We start from the raw sequence: 22,152 nt of genomic DNA, 5'->3' as shown, positions 1-22,152 counted from the left end.
ACCCCTGCTGAAAAAACAAACAATTGAAACCATTATTTATAATGGAAACTATAATGGTTTAACTGGAAACTGTCATTTAGGTCTCTACTGGAATGTGCTTGCCTTTATGGCATGTTAAAACCAAAGAATCCGTATGTAATATGTCACAAAACACACTTGAGACCATTCAAATGTACTAGATTGAATGGTTTTTGTATAAAGAAAACCATTTGAACTTCTGTGATGGTTCCCGATGGGGCATTTCACATAACAATTAATATTTGCTAATCATTTACTCACCCTTAAACAATCCAGATATAGATATTGGTGTCCTTTTTGTTTCATCAGTACATTTGAGTTCTCTCATGATTCATACAATGCAAGTCAAATGAAACCATTATTATTAGAGTTTAAATAACATGCAGGCAAAATAAAATGAATACCTGTGGAGCATTAATGTATGTTGAGGTTTTATGAACTGAAACATATGACTTGTGGGGATCATTACTATAATTAACAGCCTTGGGAAAATGCGGAAACCAATTATTTTCCACAAATTAGTTCTGTTGGACAGTTTTGAGTCAGTTTTGACTTTGAGTTCACTCTCAGAAATAAAGGTACGGGAGCTGTCACTGGGGCAGTACCTTTTCAAAAGGTACATACAGTATTTGTACCTGAAGGGTCCATAATGGTATCTCAAAGGTACTTTTTAGGTACATTTGGGCCCTAATATGCACCTTTGAGGTACCGATGTGGTCTCTTTGGGTACAAATATGTATCTTTTGCCAGTGACAGCTCCTGTACCTTTATTTCTGAGTGTTGAAACTGTTCCATTTCAGTGTATTGTTTGAATAACTGGGATCACACACACACTTCAGGATATTGCCTCATTTCAACTATCTGGCACATCTGAAAGAGGTTTATTTTAGATGAAGCGACTTTTAGATCTATGCTGGCTCGTGCCGTGAACTGTTTAGTCCGCTCAGTTCAATTTGGTGAACTTGTTCATCCAGTTCCCTTAAAATAACTAGTTCAAAAGAATGATTCATTTGCAAACTGAATATTACTCTGGTCGATACTTATGCCTGAGGCTGTAGATTACGGTTAACAATATGATGGTTATCATTGATTTGCATGATATGAATCACAAATGACCATATGACCATTGTTTCATCTAAAAAATCCTGTTTAATGTTCTACTAGAACATTTGAATGCTTTTCAGCTTGTAAATTCTTCCTTTAAAGCACACTGATTAAAAAAAAACACTTCTAAACAATTACCAATAGTGGCTTTAGAGAACACATTACATCTCTAAGATATGAAAATACATGTTTTATCAATAGATAATGCTTGTTTTATAAAAGCTCTCTCTCTCTCTCTCTCTCTCTCTCTCTCTCTCTCTCTCTCTCTCTCTCTCTCTCTCTCTCTCTCTCTCTCTCTCTCTCTCTCTCTATATATATATATATATATATATATATATATATATATATACACACAGTTGAAGTCAGAATTATTTCGGCTAGAATAAAAGCAGTTTTAAATTTTTTTTAAATACATTTTAAGGACAAAATTACTAGCCCCTTTAAGCTAACTTTTTCCCGATAGTCTACAGAACAAACCATCGTTATACAATAACTAGCCTAGTTACCCTAACCTGCCTACTTAACCTAATTAACCTAGTTAAGCCTTTAAATGTCACTTTAAGCTGTATAGAAGTGTCTTGAAAAATTTCTAGTGAAATATTATGTATTGTCATCATGGCAAAGATAAAATAAATCAGTTATTACAAATAATTTATCAAAACTATTATGTTTAGAAATGTGTTGAAAAAAATCTCTCTGTTAAACTGAAATTGGGGGAAAAATAAACAAGGGGGCTAATAATTCTGATTTCAACTGTATATATATATATATATATATATATATATATATATATATATATATATATATATATATATATATATATATATATATATATATATATATATATACATATATATACACATGTAAGGTGGGGGTGGGGGTGGCTTACTGTGCAAAAGGTAATTGTAGGCAGTAATGAATTTAGTTGATGAGGGTTTGAGAAACCACATCACCACACTAGGGACATGAAATCCTATTTTCTATACACACAATGTATACAATGTACAATTAAAGGTGCACTTTGTTATTGTTCCTCATTAAAATAAAAAAAATCACCCACTAATTAAACTCAGCAATTAAAGATTTGTTCCTCATTAAATGTCTCTTGAAAGGGTCATGACACCCCTCAAATTGGGTTCAGGTCTACCTCAGAATTTTTTTTAAAGATGCATCATAGCTCTGCGAGCAAACGGCAGGAGTGGGCGTGGCCAGCAGGGGAGTAGGAGGGGAGGGAACAACTGTTGTCAGTCGGTTCACAAAATGAGACAAACCATGAGGAGATGCATGATTTTATAGTTTACAAAGTTAAAATGCAAAGAAATAAACAGTAATTTAATGCCCTGCTGTATTTGTTATTCGTACTTTCATATACACACAACCACAATTGATATAATTATAAAGATAATCGTGTTCATATAAACACTAAAAATGAGGACTTCCCCCTTAATCCCCGGGTCTGAATCATAGGTCTGAATGCAGACTCAGTGCAGATCTCTTGCCCTGCCGATTTTAACCATTAGCCCTGCTAGTAATCTGGAGGATTTAGGCAAACACAGCAGCACAGTGTGTCTAAATGTGAATGAACTCCTGATAAAAGACAACATCCGCCATTCTCCAATTCTCGTACTGCTCTCCTGACAAAAATGCTTGCTGCACACACACAGCTTTAATGTATCGGCCCTGACAGCATCAATTCAATTCAATTCAATTCAGCTTTATTTGTATAGCGCTTTTACAATGTAGATTGTGTCAAAGCAGCTTCACATAAATGGTCATAGTAACTGGAACAGTGTGGTTCAGGTTTTAGTGTTTAAGTTCAGTTCAGTTCAGTTTAGCTCAGTTCAGTGTGATTTAATCATTACTGAGAGTTCAAACACTGAAGAGCAAATTCATCGATGCGTAGCTCTACCAATCCTGAACCATGCGAGGCAGTGGCGACAGCGGAGAGGGAAAAAAAACTTCACCTGATGGGAGTGAAGAAAAAAAACCTTGAGAGAACCAGACTCAGTTGGGCACGACCATTTTAATTTCTCCGCTGGCCAAAAGTCTTGTGCAGAACTTCATTCGCCGTGGTTTATGCTGGGAAAATCACGGGGAAAAACTTGCAACAAACCCCGTGGATCATGGAAACAAACACATACGACCCTTCATGAACAGCTTAATACTATGTGCCGTTGGTCCGTGTCTCACAGCTTGGCACTGGCAGGTGTCATGACTGTCTTTGACCACCAGATGGCACTGTAGTTCACCAGCGGACTATAGTGGTTGAAGAACTACATATCCATACATTCCCTCGTGCACACACCCGGTCTTCCATTTATAATGATTGCAATACACAGCTGTCTCCGTTTCGTTTGATTTCAAGGACTATTTATTGACTCTGCACCCGTTGTTTATCACTGCGTCGTTCGTCTTTCTTGTCTAGTAAGTTTTGTTAAATTTGTTTCTGAGCCTTGTTCCTGATTCTGATTCCTGCCATAGATTCTTGTTTTGTTTTTTCTTGTTAATTTGATACTTTGATTTTTACATGTCTTGCCTTTCTGTCATCTGCACGATCTTATTAAAAAACTGCACTTGGATCCTACACCTTTTTTGTCTTCGTCCCTCTACAAACCGTGACAGCAGGTCTGCCTTGCCTTTGGAAAGCACGCACAGTCATGAATAATTAAGACACAGGCTCTTCTCATAGGATAACAAAACCCTGCTATGAATATTAATGAATAATAAACACTTGCAGTTTTGCGCTGCGTCGCCGATTTTGATCCCGCCCCAAAATCATTAAACCCAGAAGCTGAAATTAAATGACAAAAGCTCAAAATTATCCAATTTTTTCCACAATTAGAGCTAACAGGTGCTAACATTGTCTTAACTGATGCCCAACACACACAAGTCTGTTAACATCTCAAAAAGTACTCAAGGGTTTCGTGAACCTTTAAACTGGACATAAGAATACAAGTAATTGTAAATTTCAGCAATCATTTCAAAAACTCAACTGCTGATGTGCGGGTGTGTTTTTGTCTCTCACCATGTTTTCGACAGTGCGAAGATACTTGGCACACTGTTGATGCCCGTTGTATTCAGCTAGATCCGCTGCTGAGAACCCATCCTGATCCCGTATGCCCAGATCCACTCCATTTACCACGAGAATTTGACAGCACTGCAAAGAGAAACAGGTATTGAAATGACTTCACTGATTATCTTAAATATAATTAATTCACACTGTATAAAGTGCTAGGTTCCTTACAAAAGATTGGTGTTGGGAAAACATGAAGGAATTAGGTTACCATAGGAAACATATTTTTTAAAAACAAAGAATTAAGTCAGAAATATGATCATGACTATATACAGTTGAGGTCAGAATTATTAACTTCCCCTGAATTATTAGCCCCCCTGTTTATTTTTTCCCCCAATTTCTATTTATCGGAGAGAACACATTTCTAAACATAATAGTTTTAAAAACTCATCTCTAATAACTGATTTATTTTATCTTTGCCATGATGACAGTAAATAATATTTTACTAGATGTTTTTTAAGACACTTCTATACAGCTTACAGTGACATTTAAAGGCTTTACTAGGGTAATTAGGTTAACTAGGCAGGTTAGGGTAATTAGGCAAGTTATTGTATAGCGATGGTTTGTTCTGTAGACTATTGAAAATAAAATATAGCTTAAAGGGGCTAATAATTTTGTCCCTAAAATGTTTTTTAAAAAAATTAAAACTGCTTTTATTCTAGTCGAAATGAAACAAAAAAGACTTTCTCCAGAGGAAAAAAATATTATCAGACATACTGAAAATTTCCTTTCTCTGTTAAACATCATTTGGGAAATATTTTTAAAAGAAAAATAAATTGAAAGGGGGGCTAATAATTCTGACTTAAACTGTATGTTATAAATTCAGAGAAGCAAAGTTATTTCATTTATTTATTTATTTATTTATTTATTTATTTATTTATTTATTTATTTATTTATTTATTTATTTTTCTATTCAGATATATCAATCAATAATCATTTCTAAAAAAGGTAAACATTAGTCTGACTATTACAAATGACTAAAGTGCAAAATCTGTCTTTGACAGAGTGAAATCTGGTGTCACTACTTTGCAACATCCTATGTTGAAGCATATTTAGCTTTCCTTTTTTTTCTGAATATTTGTATTTAACTTGTAAGAGGCTAAATTATCATATGCATTTGTTTATATGGAAAAACATGTCTTTCATCAAAGAAGGTCCATACTGACTCCAAAGGCAGATAATGATAAGATCAGAGCCTGGTGTGTGGACTTTTCAGTTTTATGATGTGGTCACATGTTGATTGGTCAGTTTGAATGTCTCAGCATTTGGGCTTTAGTCACATGGTCAAGTAAGATACAAAATAGGTGTAAAACTCTGCTCTGTCTCCTGGCCTCCGTTTTCCGTCTCTGTGCTTTCCTGCCCTGCTCCCCTCCTCCTCTAGAGTCTGCCTTCTTTGACTCTACTGCAATCAGGCTAACTTCTGGGCCTGCTCTGTTTGCACCTCTCTCCCTCCTCCTTTGTCTCTCCTTCTACCTCTGGTAACTTTAATTTTACATTTAAGCTGGGTACAATTTATATCACGTGTTTTATCATGTCATATTTGATCATTTTATACACTCACTTTGTAATTAATTCAGTTGTAACCATAGAGAATCGTCATTAAATCATCTCATTTTCAAGTATTTGTGAATTATGTTTGATTTAGCATCAACATTTAATTGTTCCATATTGCAATACAATAAAATCACATAATATCAATGCTCTCCCACTTATATAGATGTTAATACTACCTTTATTTCCATTTTTGGTATGATATTGCAGAAGAATGGTTTGACTAGAATGTACGATTTTTTACCATCAATACTGATAACTCTTTAGTCATTCGGCAGAACTACAGTTCGAACCGCTGTGGTTAAAACCCATTCTTACAACTAAAGAATGCTACGTTCATTATGAAAATGTTTTAGTAAAATGTTAAGGGATTAAGATTGATATCCATGCACTAGTCAGGAACTATTACACAGAATTGTGCACATAATTGTGACTAAAATGACTGCAGTAAAAAGGTTTGTTGTTAATAACAGCTGTCATGCGTTTAGCCCTCAGGTGGAGAACAGGAGACAATACACTCTGACAGTCGCGCTCTTTCTGTCAGCAGCCCTCAGACGGATAATGTTACAAGCCAATGAAGTGCTGTGGAAAGTTCTAAACTTTCTGTAACAGGCTTTGTGGCCTTTGGTGGCTTCACAATCTTTTTGTTTTGTTTGAGAGGTGCTAAAAATTGTCACCTTGTGTGTTTTTTTTTTTTTTATATATAAACAAAACCTTCCAAAAGGGCATGTTTTACCTCTTTGCTGTGCTAAACCTCTCATACACCTCTGTTACTAGTAATATAGGCCAAAGCTCCAATGCAAACTACCAAATAAGACTCAATTACTAATTACAAATTAATACAGTTTATGAATACACATAAAGAAGAGGGTAAGGATTATTTTCTTGTATCTTTCCTTTTTTGTACTTTATTATTTTCACATAATTTTTCACTTGAACACATGATTCTGAAAGGAAGTGATGTTGGAGATGGAGAGGTGCCTGGGATCTGAAAAAGTATTCATCATTGAGTTTAAAACAAAATAAAGAATAAAATAAAAAAAAAATCATGTTATAAAATAAAAAAAAATAAAAAAAATAAAATAAAATAAAATAAAATAAAATAAAATAAAATAAAATAAAATTGAATTAAATGCGAGATGGGTTGCGGCTGCAAGGGCATCCGCGGCGCAAAAACGTGCTGAATAAGGTGGCGGTTCATTTCACTGTGGTGACCCTAGATTATTAAAGGGACTAAGCCAAAAATTAAATTAAATTAAATTAAATTAAATTAAATTAAATTAAATTAAATTAAATTAAATTAAATTAAATTAAATTAAATTAAATTAAATTAAATTAAATTAAATTAAATTAAATTAAATAATCATACTGATTTTAGCATTTTAAACGTACTACTCTGCCGTTAGAAAAGTGTGTTCTATACAGTATGAATGTGAAAAGTATGAATGGAATTCGGACGTACTACATCCGCCATTTTGTCATGGTCACGTGACCTACCTGCGTCAGTTGCGTCGCTTTACTTCCATTCATGAATTCGCTCGCGGGGCATGGGATAGCGCGGCATGCATGGAATGCGCACTCCGGAATCTCGCCGGAAGTAGTTAGTCATCCGGGTACTTCTCGTATACTGATTTTCGAATTCTATGAATTCGGACATACTACTCGGCTCACATACTGATTTTAGCGTACTACATAGTATGGAAGTATGCTGTTTCGGACGCAGCCATGGTGTTCAGGTCCTAATTAATTGGTTCAGGTGTGTTTGATATGTGTTGCAACTGAAATCTGCAGGAAGGTGGCTCTCCAGGAACAGGGTTGGCCACCCCTGGCTTATGTGATGCGTTTGTAATGCCACATCTATGGGGCTGACAGTAAATATGACGTTTTTCTCTCCTCTGGCTGCCGTCATCAGTATCACACTATTTTTCCCCTTTTTGTGAAAGTCTTGACAACACCATCGAGGAGTTTTTCTTTTATTATTTCAGTGAATAGGGTTGTGAAAAAAAATATTTGTTGTACTCTCCCATTCCTAAGTTAAGCCAACCATGATGGTCTCCGCTACTGAGAAACCCGGAAATGTGAAAAGGGTTTATAACATATTCAAGACATCCCAGAAACATTACAGAGTTGTTTTCATGATGACTTTTTTCGCTTTTTTTACATACCTCCAGCTCTCCATTCTCAGCTGCGTCATGAAGAGGCGTCCCACCCCAGCTGTCTGTCATTATTTCCCCGCCGTGCAGAAGAAGCCAGCTGAGAACCTTGGCATGGCCGCGGCTGGCGGCAAAGTGCATGGCAGTGGCCCCATCATTGTCTCTGTCAGACAGGCTGATCTCTGTGAAACTCATCTGCAGGAGAAAGTTAGAAAGTTAGATGAAAAAAAGGAAAATAAATCCATAACAGTTAGTTGATTCTGAATTATTAGCACCATCTACAATGTCCCTCAAAGATTTTTTTCAACATTTCTAAACATAATAGTTATAATAATCAATTTCCAATAACTGATAATAACGGGCGACGCAGTGGCGCAGTGGGTAGTGTTGTCGCCTCACAGCAAGATAGTCGCTGGTTCGAGCCTCAGCTGGGTCAGTTGGTGTTTCTGTGCGGAGTTTGCATGTTCTCCTTGCGTTCGCGTGGGTTTCCTCCAGGTGCTCCGGGTTTCCCCCACAGTTCAAAGATATGCGGTACAGGATAATTGGGTAGGCTAAATTGTCCGTAGTGTATGAGTGTGAATGAGTGTGTGTGGATGTGTCCCAGTGAGGGGTTATAGCTGGAAGGGCATCTGCTGGGTAAAACATATGCTGGATAAGTTGGATAACCCCAGATTGATAAAGGGAATAAGCCGAAAAGAAAATGAATAAATGAATGAATGAATGAATGAATAAGCTAAATTGCCCGTAGTGTATGTGTGTTAATGCAAGAGTGTATGGGTGTTTCCCAGTGTTTGGTTGCGGCTTGAACGGCATCCGCTGTGTAAAACATATGCTTCATATGTTGGCGGTTAATTCTGCTGTGGCAACCCCGGATGAATAAAGGGACTAAGCCGAAAAGAAAATGAATGAATCAATGAACAAACTTCATTTCCCACAAGCCCTCTTGGTACTCTGATTGCTAGTCACCTAAAGCTCATACACACACACATAAGCCAACTTTTCTAGTCACACAGTACAAAGTCTTGATTTGCTCTGCGCTCAATTCCAAAAGGTTGGAATTGGCTCTTCAGTGTTTGAACTCTCAGTAATGATTAAATCACACTGAACTGAGCTAAACTGAACTGAACTGAACTTAAACACTAAAACCTGAACCACACTGTTCCAGTTACTATGACCATTTATGTGAAGCTGCTTTGACACAATCTACATTGTAAAAGCGCTATACAAATAAAACTGAATTGAATTGAATTGAACTCACGACTCTCTGCTGCCTGCCTCAACTCTTGACTGTTTACCATTGTGATTCTATGCCGCCTGCTCTGACCATCGACTGTCTAATCACTTATGCATTGTTGCTGCCTGCCTATGACTCTGCTTGTCATTCCACTTTGAGTGAGTGTTGTCATTTGTTACTGTCTGCTGTTAATCAACACTCGGTCTATCTCTCCTCACTTAAACAAAGACGCTGCAAATGGATCCCTCTTCGCCTGACCCATCATTACAGATATATTAAGACTTTTTTTGTGCAAGATGCTAATGCTCTTATGCAATTTAGCGATTTATGCTAAGCTAATAACAGTTAAGTGCTCCCACCAGATGCAGAGATTGGCTGAATGTATTCGAAAATAGCAAAACTCAATTATTTTACTCAAGGAGACTAATAAAATTACTCTACTTCCCAAAAAAAGTGAAGTGTTTTTTTTTTCTTAAAGATGAAACCTCCTTGATTTTTATTGCACTGGGCAAAACTCAGCGTAATGTGGTATGCCTGCAATGATTGATGATATACTGAACACATCAATACATCATAGGTGGCACAGTGGATCAGTGGTTTGCAATGTAGCCTCTGTGCAAGAATTCTTCTAGTCTTCGAGTCTCAGCTAGGCCAATTGGCATTACTGTGTGGAGTTTGCATATTTTCTCTGTGTTGGCGTGGGTTTCCTCCGAGTCCTCCAGTTTCCCCCACAGTCCAAACTCATGTGCTGAATTGAATGAACTAAATTGGCTATAGTGTATGTGTAAATGCGAGAGTGTTTGGGTGTTTCCCAGTACTAGATTGAGGCTGGAAGGGCATCCGCTGAATAAAAATATGCCGGAATACTTGCCGGTTCATTCCGCTTTGGCGATTCCTAATAAATAAGGGACTAAGCCCAAGGAAAATGAATGAATAAATGAATGAATGAATGAATGAATGAATGAATGAATGAGTGAATGAATGAATGAATGAATGAATGAATGAGTGAATGAATGAGTGAATGAATACATCGTATTTAATAAACATACATTATTTATTTTAGCAAGATTTTAGTAATGCTAATAATGTTGCTTATGTAGTAGAGACCTTATGATCATTCAGAGTACTTTGTGTATTAAATATAGTCCAATAGTCTTAAGCTTAACACATATACTAAGTTCACATGTGTTTAATGGAGTTTCTACTTATTTTGGGGGTCAAAAATACTGACAATATATAAATATGGTTTACAAGATTTTACAAAAAAAAACACACGAAAACCGTTAGCAATGTTGTCCCCAATCCACTGAGACCATAAAAGAAATAATAATAGAAGCAGTTTTCAGCTCACCAGCCAGACAATGACAGTGTTGTGTCCCATCTGGGCAGCAGCGTGCAGTGGTGTCATCCCATCATTGGCTCTAATACTTGGCTCCGCCCCGCAGTCCTTCACCAGGTACTGGACAACTTCCAGGTGGCCCTCCTGACATGCAAGGTATAGTGGTGTGGCACCATTCTTGGTTTGAAAATTGACAACTCTGGAAACAAAACAATGAAATTCATTCATTCAATCATTTTCCTTCAGCTTAGTCCCTTTATTCATAAGGGGTCGCCACAGTGGAATGAACCTAAAACTTATCCAGCATATGTTTTACGCAGTGGATGCCCTTTCAGCTGCAACCCAGTACTGGGAAACACCCATGCACACTCAATCAAATACATACACTACGGCCAATTTATTTTAATAATTTCACTTACTGTATAGCGTATGTCTTTGGACTGTGAGGTAAACCAATGCAAACTCACAGCAATTCGTAACTTTTTGATTTAGTGGCTAATTCGTATGAATTCTTACGATCTAATTCATACTATTTAGTACGATTTGCTCATCACCCAATGACGGTTGTGGTTAGGGGTGGGGTTAGGTGCCACGCCTCCTTTTTAAAATCGTACATTTTCGTTCGACTGAACTTACGAATTCGTACGAATTAGCCACTAAACTGACAAAACGTAAAATACTTAAATTTCCTCGTGAGATCAGGCTGGGTAAACCAGAGCACCTGGAGGAAACCCACACCAACACGAGGAGAACATGCAAACTCCACACTGAAACCCCAACTGGCCCAGCCAGGACTCGAACCAGCGACCTCCTTGCTATAAAGTGACAGTGCTAACCACTGTGCCACCGTATTGCTCCATAATCTGATTACATGATCCAAATGTCATGTAATTGGTTATTACCAAGCACTAATACCAGGACATATGTTGCTGTAAGTGTTGCTATGTGGTTGCTAAAGGGTTGTTAGCTCATTGCGTCTGTGGTAGCTTGAGTGTTCTGTTGATTCACGATTAAAGTAAAAATAAAATCACCATTATCTCCATCTAAAAGTAGCTAGGCTTAAAAGTAGCGCCTAACTTTCTGATTTAAGTGAAAATCTTTAAAATAATGGACGCGTCAGTCCTAAATTCCAGATATGTCAATATCAAGATACGTATCGAATCGTGACTTGAGTGTATCGTTACGCCCCTACTTAGAAGTGTATCAAGCTGCATAATCTGAGGTGTTGCTTGTTTCCACATCATTAGGTTCTATCCATTAGATTTATCTCAGTTTTTTGTTGAAGAGAGTTATGCTAAACATGCTAAATAAATCTTGAGGAAAAGCTTTTGACTTGACCCAGCAAGAAACTACAAAGTCCAAAGTGTGAAAACACTGCATTTCATTTAATTACCCCCTTAAAAGACCCATATAACCGTAAATATTAGCACCAAATTCTCACAAGTCAGTTCTTTAGCCCTCTATGCCCATTTCATTTGAAACCTGAAACCTTTGAAACATAAACAGTTGAAGTCAGATTTATTAGTCCCCTTTAAATTTTTGTTTACTTTTTTTTAATATTTTCCAAATGATGCTTAACAGAGCAATGAAGTTTTCACAGTATGTCTGATAATGTTTTTTCTTCTGGAAAAAGTCTTATTTGTTTTAATTCGGCTAGAATAAAAGCAGTTTTTAATTTTTTAAACACCATTTTTTTAGGACAAAATTAGTAGCAAAATTATTACAAAACAAATCACCGTTATACAATAACTTGCCTAATTACCCTAACCTGCCTAGTTAACCTAATTAGCCTAGTTAAGCCTTTAAATGTCACTTTGAGCTGTATAGATGTGTCTTGAAAAATATCTACTCAAATAATATTTACTGTCATCATGGCAAAGATAAAATAAATCAGCTATTAGAAATGAGTAATTAAAACTATTATGATTATAAATTTGTTGAAAAAAAATATTCTCTCCGTTAAACAGAAATTGGGGAAAAAATTATCAGGGGGGCTAATAATTCTGACCTCAACTGTATAAGAAAGACTGCATACTTACAGTTGAAGGCAAAATTATTAGTCCTTGTGTCAATTTTTAATTCTTTTTCAAATATTCCCCACTAGTGCAGTTTATTGGAGAGACAATGTTTTAAAATACATTTTAAAACATAATACTTTAAAAACTGATTTCTAGAAAACTAATTTATTCAGTCTTTGTCATGATGACAGTGCACAATGTTTTGACTAACTATTTAGCAAGACACTATTGTTCAGCCTAAAGTAACATTTAAAGGCTTAACTGGGTTATTACAGTAGGTTAACTATAAGCAAGATAGATTAATTAGACAAGTCATTAGACTACAGTGATTTGTTCTGTAGCCAATCAAATAAATATATATCTTATGAGGGCGAATAATATAGACCATAAAATTATTATTTGATTTATTAAAAAAATAAGGTCACACTTTATTTTTATGGTCCGTTTGTTGAATTTAGGTTACATTGCATCTGCATGCCAATTAATTCTCATTAGATTATAAGTAGACTGTTAGGTTGGGGTTATGGTTAGTGTAAGTTGACATGTACTTGCAAGGTTTCTTATAGTCAGTTAAATGTCTGCATTAACAATATCAACAGATATTAAGCAGACAGTCTACTAATACTCAAATGGACCATCAAAATAAAGTGTTACCAAAATTAAAATCTAAAAAAATAAGACTTTTTCTTTCTCTCTCTATGTAAAAATAAATAAATATTATAGAAAATCCTAAGAAAATGCTTAATCCTCTGTAAAACTTTGCTTTTATGGGAAAATGTTGAAATATTTTATTCTCTTTATTTCAGACACTAGGTCCAATAGTATACAATACAGACAAAACAACACTGTAAAAAAAAACTAATTTTACAGAAAGTATCTCTAATTTTTTTACAGAATTTTTTTGTAATTTCAAATTATATTCAAAACTTAGTAAAATGACAAACAATCTCTCTAAATTAACAGTTTGACTGTCATTTTAGGTACTTTATCATTAAAGACAAATTACTGACATTTTTGTTTTTTTTATACAGGGAAATTACAGTATTATTTAAACAGTATTTTTTTCTGTTATTTTAAAATATACCTAAAACTAATTGCAAACTTTATCTGTAGTTTATCTAATTACAAACAATATCTGTAGATTAACAGCTTGACTGTTATTTTATATATTATATAATTAATGACAAATTACAGCAATTTGTCTGTTTTATACAGTAAATTGCTGTATTTTTTACATTGTGTTTTTTCCTGTTTTTTTAAGTACATTTAAAATCATGTAAAATTAAAGTAATAAATTGTAACGTGTGCACCTTGCTATATTAGGGTTTATGACAATGCTTACAATTTTTTTATTATTCTTGTAATTTTAAAGTAAACATTCATTAGTTTTACTTTTAAATGTATTTTTATATTTAAACACTGTAAAAAAAAAAAATAAAACGGCTGCCAAGCAAAAACCATAAAATTATGGTAAAATGTCTTTACTACATGCATGTTTACTACAATCTACAAGGATTATATTGCTGGTGGTTGTAACTACTAAAGTAAATAACATCACAAAACATTCTAAACATTTTATGTATTGATATGTAAATTTACATTTTTTGTTTTTTTTAAATAGTTCTTTAAACAACCCAAGAGCAACAAAAAACCAATAGTAACTTATTATGTAACTTTATTGAACGTATTTGATCTAGAAAAAGTCTGTAAAATAACAGTGTTTCTTTGTAAACATTTTAATGACAATATCTGTAGATATATTATTTTTGCACTTTATTTCAACAAAGACATTTTACCGTAGTTTAATGGTTTTTGTTTGGCAGCCCTAGGTGCCAGTTATTTGACTTTTTTTACTAATTTTTATTATTATTATTATTATTTTTTACAGTGAATACAAACCACACAATATACATTAAAATAGACAACTATTCCAATATTTCATCAAAGTTGACTGATAAGGCACTTCTATAAGCCAAGGATTTATAAACAGCATTAAAATGCTATTCAGAGCATTCTCCACTCGACAGATAAACTTATGGCCCATTTCCACTGAGTGGTATAATCCCGTACGGTACACTTTTATGGCCATTTCCACTGTCAAAAAGTACCTAAAAGCGAACCTTACAGTACCACTTTTTGGGTACCCTTTCGAAAGAGTACAAAGCACAACAAAAGGGTACCAGAATGCGGAGCTTGACGTGCAGCTGAACCCTATCTGTTTGTTAAGTGTGACGTTACGTAAAGCGGCTTCCGAGTCGAAGCGCTCTATTAAACTGTATAAGGGAGACTCGTCAAATGGTAATAATAAACGTTTAGCAATGTAATACTTTCGAAAATCACGATCGCAATATATACATCCAGGGCTTGACATTAACTTTTTTGATCACCAGCCCCTGTGGCTAGTAGATTTCCAACATTACTAGCCACTCCCCATTTTCACTAGCCACACTTTTCTTGTTGGGAAAATATGTTTTGCTTAAATTTGACCGTAAAATGCTAAATTACTTGATTTAGATGTTGTGTTATGTCTACATGCCTTCTCATTCGTTTAACTTCTTGTGTGTATTGTGTATTAGCTTGCTCAGTGTGCATGAGCAAATGGGTTGTGTCACAATGCAATCAGTTTTTATTTCACATGACTTTTCAGGGCTCAAAATTAAGGATTTACCAAATTTATCTCTGACCACACCAAAGAAGTAGTACTTCCATAGCCACAATTTTTAATGTGTAAAAACAAGGAAAATATAGCTTTATAGGTGCACTTTTTAATTCAACAAAACTTTTCTTAAAAAAAACATCATTTAAAAAGAATTATTGTCATGTATCTAAAATATGCACTGTCCTGCAGACATTTGTTGCAATGTTTGTTGCAATCGGTTTCCTCAAATGGTTTGAGTTACCTTAACTGTTTGGGTTTACAGTGTATATACACAAACAACGGAAACACAGCTGACGAAATGAAACACCAGTCCAGAGTTTGCCCTTTCATGCAGCAGTAATATGTCTGTCCTAGAACCTTCCCCAAAGTCACAGCAGGAGTTCTAGGAGAGCACAGGAGTCTCCCTATAAATACCGTAAAGCTCAGCTTAATTTGGACACAGACTGACAAGGCATCAATGAGTGTCTTAAGAGGATCAACGCTGCTACTCGCTGTATTTTCTCTCTCTCTATTCACTGCCTCTGTTCAGGAGAAATACTATGTGTGGAGCATTGCAGTTTCACTACTTAGAATTTTTTATGTTTCATTTCAATTCAAGTTTATTTGTATAGTGATTTTCACAACAGCCATCGTTTCAATGCAGCTTTACAAATATGGAGGGCCAGGTATGGAGGACCAGGAGTGCCAGTTAGAAATACAATGAAGAATCAAATGATCAATTTAATAACTGAAGCAATAAAATGTATATAAATAAAATCACAATTTAAATGAACAATTAATGGACAAATAAATAAACATATTAAAATGCGTTTATTAAAATTGTGTTTTTAAATGTCATTTAATAAAACAACTCCAAAAATAAATCCAAACCAGACTCATTCTGAGAAAGTACCGCAATATACATTTCTGGGGAGCACCAAATACATCCCAGGAGCTAGGGTTTACTTTGCAGTTTTTGTTTTTACAAATCCACCAGAGGCTGTTGTGTACGCTTTTTAAGATCTCAAATTTCTTTCGCAAGAGCGATTCACGCCTGCTGTTCTCATGTAAATCCACCAGAGGTCGCTGTCAACTGACTGGATAACTGATCAAGTGACCCATCAACTGACCCACCCTCCTCCTTTCCTAAATCCAACCGATAGTGTTTTCAAAAGCACCGATTGAGCCGCTCACCCACATCTTTAAACCCAACCAACAGTTTTAAAAAGCAATCTAGAAAAAGAAAAGCCCTCACATGATTTTTACTACATTTTCAGATTTTAGCACATTCTCACCCTGTTATTTACTTTTTTTATTTTATTTTTTTGGATTTTGTTTTTGTCTCACCCACTTTCTGGAACCTTTCTTCCCCAAACTTAAACCCAGTTGTTGTGGTCAACTCCTCTCTGCGACTCCAGTCCAGTGACGTACATGGCGAGCTACTGGATAAACTGGTAACAGTTGAAAAGCTATCCAAGTGGAGGTAAGCGGTCTGCTGCTAGCGCGAAAAGGAACAGCGTTATACCACCCCATAGCGTTCTTTTAAAGACGACATGCAGCCATCAAACTTCTGACTACATAACTCCTGATCACTAGTAATTTCTGAATTATGATGAAAAATGACCATTTGCGAAATGACCTTATCCCAAACGACATATATATATATATATATATATATATATATATATATATATATATATATATATATATATATATACATACATACATACATACATACATACATACATACATACATACATACATACATACATATATATATATATATATATATATATATATACACATACATACATACATACATACATATATATATATGCAAAGGTGCTCTATTGGATTGAGCCCAAAGTGGGCCAAGAAAATATCCCCCACACCATTACACCACCACCACTAGCCTAAATATTGGTGAGCTTTTGTGAACTGTAGCCCCAGTTTCCTGTTCTAAGCTGACAGGAGTGGCACCCGGTGTGGTCTTCTGCTACTGTAGCCCATCCGCCTCAAGGTTGGACGTGTTGTGCGTTCAGAGATGCTCTTCTGCAGACCTCGGTTGTAACGACTGGTTATTTGAGTTACTGTTGCCTTTCTATCAGCTGGAACCAGTCTGCCCATTCTCCTCTAACTTCTAGCATCAACAAGGCGTTTGCGCCCACAGAACTGCCACTCACTAGATATTTTCTCTTTTACTGACCATTCTCTATAAATCCTAGAATTGGTTGTGCGTGAAAATCCCAGTAGATCAGCAGTTTCTGAAATACTCAGACCAGCTCGTCTGGCACCAACAACCATGCCACATTCAAAGTCACTTAAATCACCTTTCTTCCTCATTCTGATGCTCGGTTTGAACTGCAGCAGATCTTATTGACCATGTCTACATGCCTAAATGCTTTGAGCTGCTGCCATGTGATTGGCTGAATAGAAATTTGCGTTAACGAGCAGTAGGACAGGTGTACCTAATAAAGTGGCCAGTGAGTGTAGAAATGCAATGTAAGACCACGTGAAATTAATAATAATGGTTCAATTAAGCAGTTTAAGTTTAGTTTAATGTTTCAGTTGTATTATCTATTGAATTGCTATGAATGTGCTTGTTTTGTCAGACTGTGCTTCTTTTGTTGCTCTCTTTCTTTGAATACAGTGTACAACCCCCACCCCAAATCACACACACATACGCAGTCAAAACACAGGATTGAAGTGCAGTGACTAGGTACTGTAAACAATTCTACAATCAGACAAAACAAGTCAATTTGATTGCAATAATAGTTTTAACGCATCATTGGAATATAATTAGCACTTAAAAATATATATATATTGACTTAAGCAGATGACTCATATGTGGATTGGTTATAAATCTCAAACGCACATAAAAATAACAAACATGTGACTGCGCTGGAGAGAGGCTTCCAAAGGAAAATAAAGTGATGCTGAATTTTTAAAACAGGAAGAGGAATTAATCAGGGGCTCAGTCATTAGGAAGTGATCAGACATGTGAATCTTTTATGAATGTAACCCTAACAGGCACAGTCACCCGTGCACTGAGGTGGGGGGGCCAGGACACCACATACACACAAACCTGCATAATGGCCACAAACAAAACACACACATACACTGTAATACCCAACAGTCAACTTTATCAAATGAAATGAGTGTAATTAACTCAAAATTGACTGAAAGTTAATTCTACTTATGTGAAAAGAGTTTTGACATCAGTGTTGAAGGTAATGAGGTAATTAAATGCCTCATTACTTCAACTTAAATGGAGTAAGTTCACAGTACTCATAAAGATTAGTTTCTTAACTCATAATGGTTTGTAGCAATTGGTGTCCTCAAATGGTTTGAGTTGCCTTAACTTATTGGGTTTTACAGTACTCAATTGGTTTGAGTTCTCTTCATATTGGGTTTTACTGTACTCAATCGGTTTGAGTTCTCTTCATATTGGGTTTTACTGTACTCAATCGGTTTGAGTTCTCTTCATATTGGGTTTTACTGTACTCAATCGGTTTGAGTTCTCTTCATATTGGGTTTTACTGTACTCAATCGGTTTGAGTTCTCTTCATATTGGGTTTTACTGTACTCAATCGGTTTGAGTTCTCTTCATCTATTGGATTTTAAAGTACTCAATCGGTTTGAGTTGTCTTCATCTGATGAGTTTTACAGTACTTAATCGGTTTGAGTTCTCTTCATTTATTGGGTTTTATGGTACTCAATTGGTTTAAGTTCTCTTCATTTATTGGGTTTTATAGTTCTCAATTGGTTTGAGTTCTCTTCATTTATTGGGTTTAACTGTACTTAATCAGTTTGAGTTGTCTTCATCTATTGGGTTTTATGGTACTTAATCGGTTTAAGTTCTCTTCATTTATTGGGTTTTATAGTACTCAATTGGTTTGACTTTTCTTTATTTATTGGGTTTAACTGTACTCAATCTGTTTGAGCTCTCTTCATTTATTGCGTTTTACGGTACTCAATCGGTTTGAGTTCTCTTCATCTATTGAGTTTTACTGTACTCAAATTGCTTTGTTAACTCAAATAGATTAAGTTCACAGTACTCATTAGGATTATTTTAAATGGTTTGTTGCAATCAGTTTTCTCAAACTGTTTGAGTTACCTTAACTTTTTGGGTTTTACAGGTTACACACAAATAAAACTATTATTATTATTGTTGTTACAAACTGGACTAACTAAAATATGTTTCCTTTTTTACTAAAATAATTAAATATTTGTCATTATTTCAGTGTAGTAGTGATGGTTTACCATAATCAATATAATTTTACAGTCTACTATATAATAAATACACATGTACAATTTATATTCATCCACCATGTTGCTTCCTCATCTCTACAAAAACAATGACATCATAACACTATTGTGCGTTCACATAGGTCATTGACCTGATACCGCCTTCTTTGCGGCACAGCTGTCCTTCCTGGATGAATTATTTAGGCCCGAGTGAAAAGGTAACAGAAGCAGCTGTCAGAAGATGTGTGGCAGAGCAAAGCACTTCAACCAACAAAGTCCCACTTGACCTCTCATTCACAAAGCCCGGCTAATCAGTTTCTTCTTTTTAATTTCTACAGTAACGCTCTTAAGCGAGCAATCATGCTAACAGTAAATAATGCTGGAATATAATGGAAACAGGGCGGCACGGTGACTCAAAGCAAGAAAGTTGCTGGTTCGAGTCCCAGCTGGAGGAGTTGGCATTTTGGTGTGGAGTTTGCATGTTCTCCCCGTGTTGGCGTGGGTGCTCCCGTTTACCCCAGAATCCAGCACTATAGGTGAATTGAACAAATTTAATTGGACGTAGTGTATGAGTGTGTGTGTGAATGAGTATGTGTTGATGTTTCCCAGTTGTGGGTTGCAACTAAAAGGACATCTGCTTCATGAAACAAATGCCAGAATAGTTGGCGATTCATTCCACTGTGGCAACATATGAAATAGAAACTAAGGCATTCAATAAATCCTCGACAATAGGGTTATCCAAATGATTGACTTTAGTTCCAGTTGATATTGAAATTTTAAAAATGTCTATTTTCTGCTAACATCTGGGATTCTTTGAGCCAATGGCCAATCAGCGGTGTTTAAAGGTTCACGAAACCCTCAAGTACTTTTTTTGAGATTTTAACAGATTTGTGTGTGTTTGGCATCAGTTAAGACAATGTTAGCACCTGTTAGCTTTAATTGTGGAAAAACTGGATCACTGGATTTGCTTTTGTCAGCTAATTTCAGCTTCCGGGTTTAAAATGATTTTTGGGGCGGGATCAAAATCGGAGATGTGGCGCAAAACTGCAAATGCAAAGATGACGCGTCGGTTTCTCATTATTATTTATGGGGGCGATTTCTTATCCTATGTAAAGAGCCGGCTTCTTAATTATTCATGACTGAGTGTGCGTTCCGAAGGCAAGACAGACCTGCCAGTGCCAAGCTGTGAGATCCTACCTTGATGACTGGGTGAAACCGCGTCCACTGACCCACGGCACTCACATTCATGACGGGTCGTATGTGTGTGTTTGTTTGTTTCCATGATCCATGGGGTTTGTTGCATGTTTTTCCCCACGATACTGTCAGTGGCGATACAGCAAAGCTGTTTGTGTGCAGGAAGCATTTTTGTCGGGAGAGCAGTATGAGAATTGAAGAATGGCGGACATTGTCTTTTATCAGGAGGTCGTTCACATTTAGACACATCGCTGTGCTGCTGTTCAGCCAAATCCTTCAGATTACCAGCAGGGATGATGGTTAAAATAGACAGAGAAAGAGACCTGATGCACTGAGTCTGTATTCAGGCCCGGGGATTGAGGGAAAAAAGTCCTCATTTATTGTTTATATGAACACGATTATCTTTACAATTGTATAAATTGGGGTTGTATGTATAAAATTACAAATAACAAATATAGCAGGGCATTAAATTACTGTTTATTTCTTTGCGTTTTAACTTTGTGAACTATAAAATCATGCATCTCCTCATGGTTTGTGTCTCATTTTGTGAGCCGGCAGACAACAGTTGGTCGCTCCCCTTCTTCTCCCCTGCTCTGCTGGCCACACCCACTCCTGCATCTGATCGCGGATCTCCACGCCCCTTATGATGCATTTTTTGAAAAAATTCCTAGGTAGACTTGAACTGAAAGTGGGGGGTGTCATGGCCCTTTAAGAAAGTGCTCAACAGTGCTCAAATATTTGCCAGAACCTTAGTTTTTTTTTATTTAACAGTCAATCAATATTATATAAAGCATGGTGCACAATCCTGTTCCTTAAGCTCCACCTTCCTGCACAGTTCAGTTCCAATCCTTGTATAAACCAACTAAGTGGGAATTGAAGGAGCACTTGGAAATTAAAGACAGGCGTGTCTGATTGTAACGTTCGCACTCTCTACAAATGCACGAAACTCATTAATCATTAAAAGTACACGTATTTATTAACAAAACACTCACTACAGGCATTGGACCATCGACACGCAGGAATCAACAGGTGTTGACAATACAATACCAAACAAAGGATTCTTCTTTTTCTTCTTCTTCCTGTGTGTTTTTTGGCGACTGGCAACCAGCTTTTTGGAGCATTACCGCCACCATCTGGATTGGAGTGTAAATCAGGAGTTAACTAACCCATGTTTTTCGTATGGTGAAACAAAGCCCCACCAAAAAAAAAACAAAAAAAAACCTTAACAACTTCTTCCAAAATCTTTTTTTCTATTGATTACCCTTAGCCAATACCCTTTCCTTCTGAATATTACAGCTATATTACCATAGATAACTATTCTGCTAAATACTAAATTCTATTACTCAACTCTGTCTTTCAAAAAGTCATAAATATATCTAAAACACACATCACTCGTGCTCAACCCGAACGAAGTATTGAACTAAACTCAGTATAAATACACAGGACATGATTACACATGTCACAAACAGGGATGACACAGCAGGTGAAACTCATGATCATTTGAAAACAGCAGGAAACAGAAAGGGTCACATGACAGAAACATAAAGCACATGGAGCACGGCACATGAGAAAACTTATTGAT

At 36.0% G+C, this 22,152-nt stretch overlaps 1 protein-coding gene across 14 annotated transcripts in view; it reads right to left on the bottom strand.

The window, feature by feature from the left end:
• Nucleotides 1-22,152, bottom strand: part of espn (espin) — a 156,070-nt gene that overhangs the window by 99,357 nt on the left and 34,561 nt on the right. For all 14 annotated transcript variants that reach the window (XM_087263690.1, XM_087263691.1, XM_087263685.1 and 11 more), the window contains 3 exon segments: nt 10,485-10,671; nt 7,912-8,094; nt 4,148-4,279 (listed from right to left, as the gene is read on the bottom strand). In XM_087263690.1, coding sequence (XP_087119816.1) covers nt 4,148-4,279; nt 7,912-8,094; nt 10,485-10,671 — 502 coding nt within the window.

This window comes from Danio rerio, chromosome 8, assembly GCF_052040795.2.
Source record: "Danio rerio strain M-AB ecotype USA chromosome 8, GRCz13ab, whole genome shotgun sequence".
Classification (NCBI taxonomy): Eukaryota; Metazoa; Chordata; class Actinopteri; order Cypriniformes; family Danionidae; genus Danio; species Danio rerio.
This window is presented reverse-complemented; position numbering and strand designations above follow the sequence as displayed.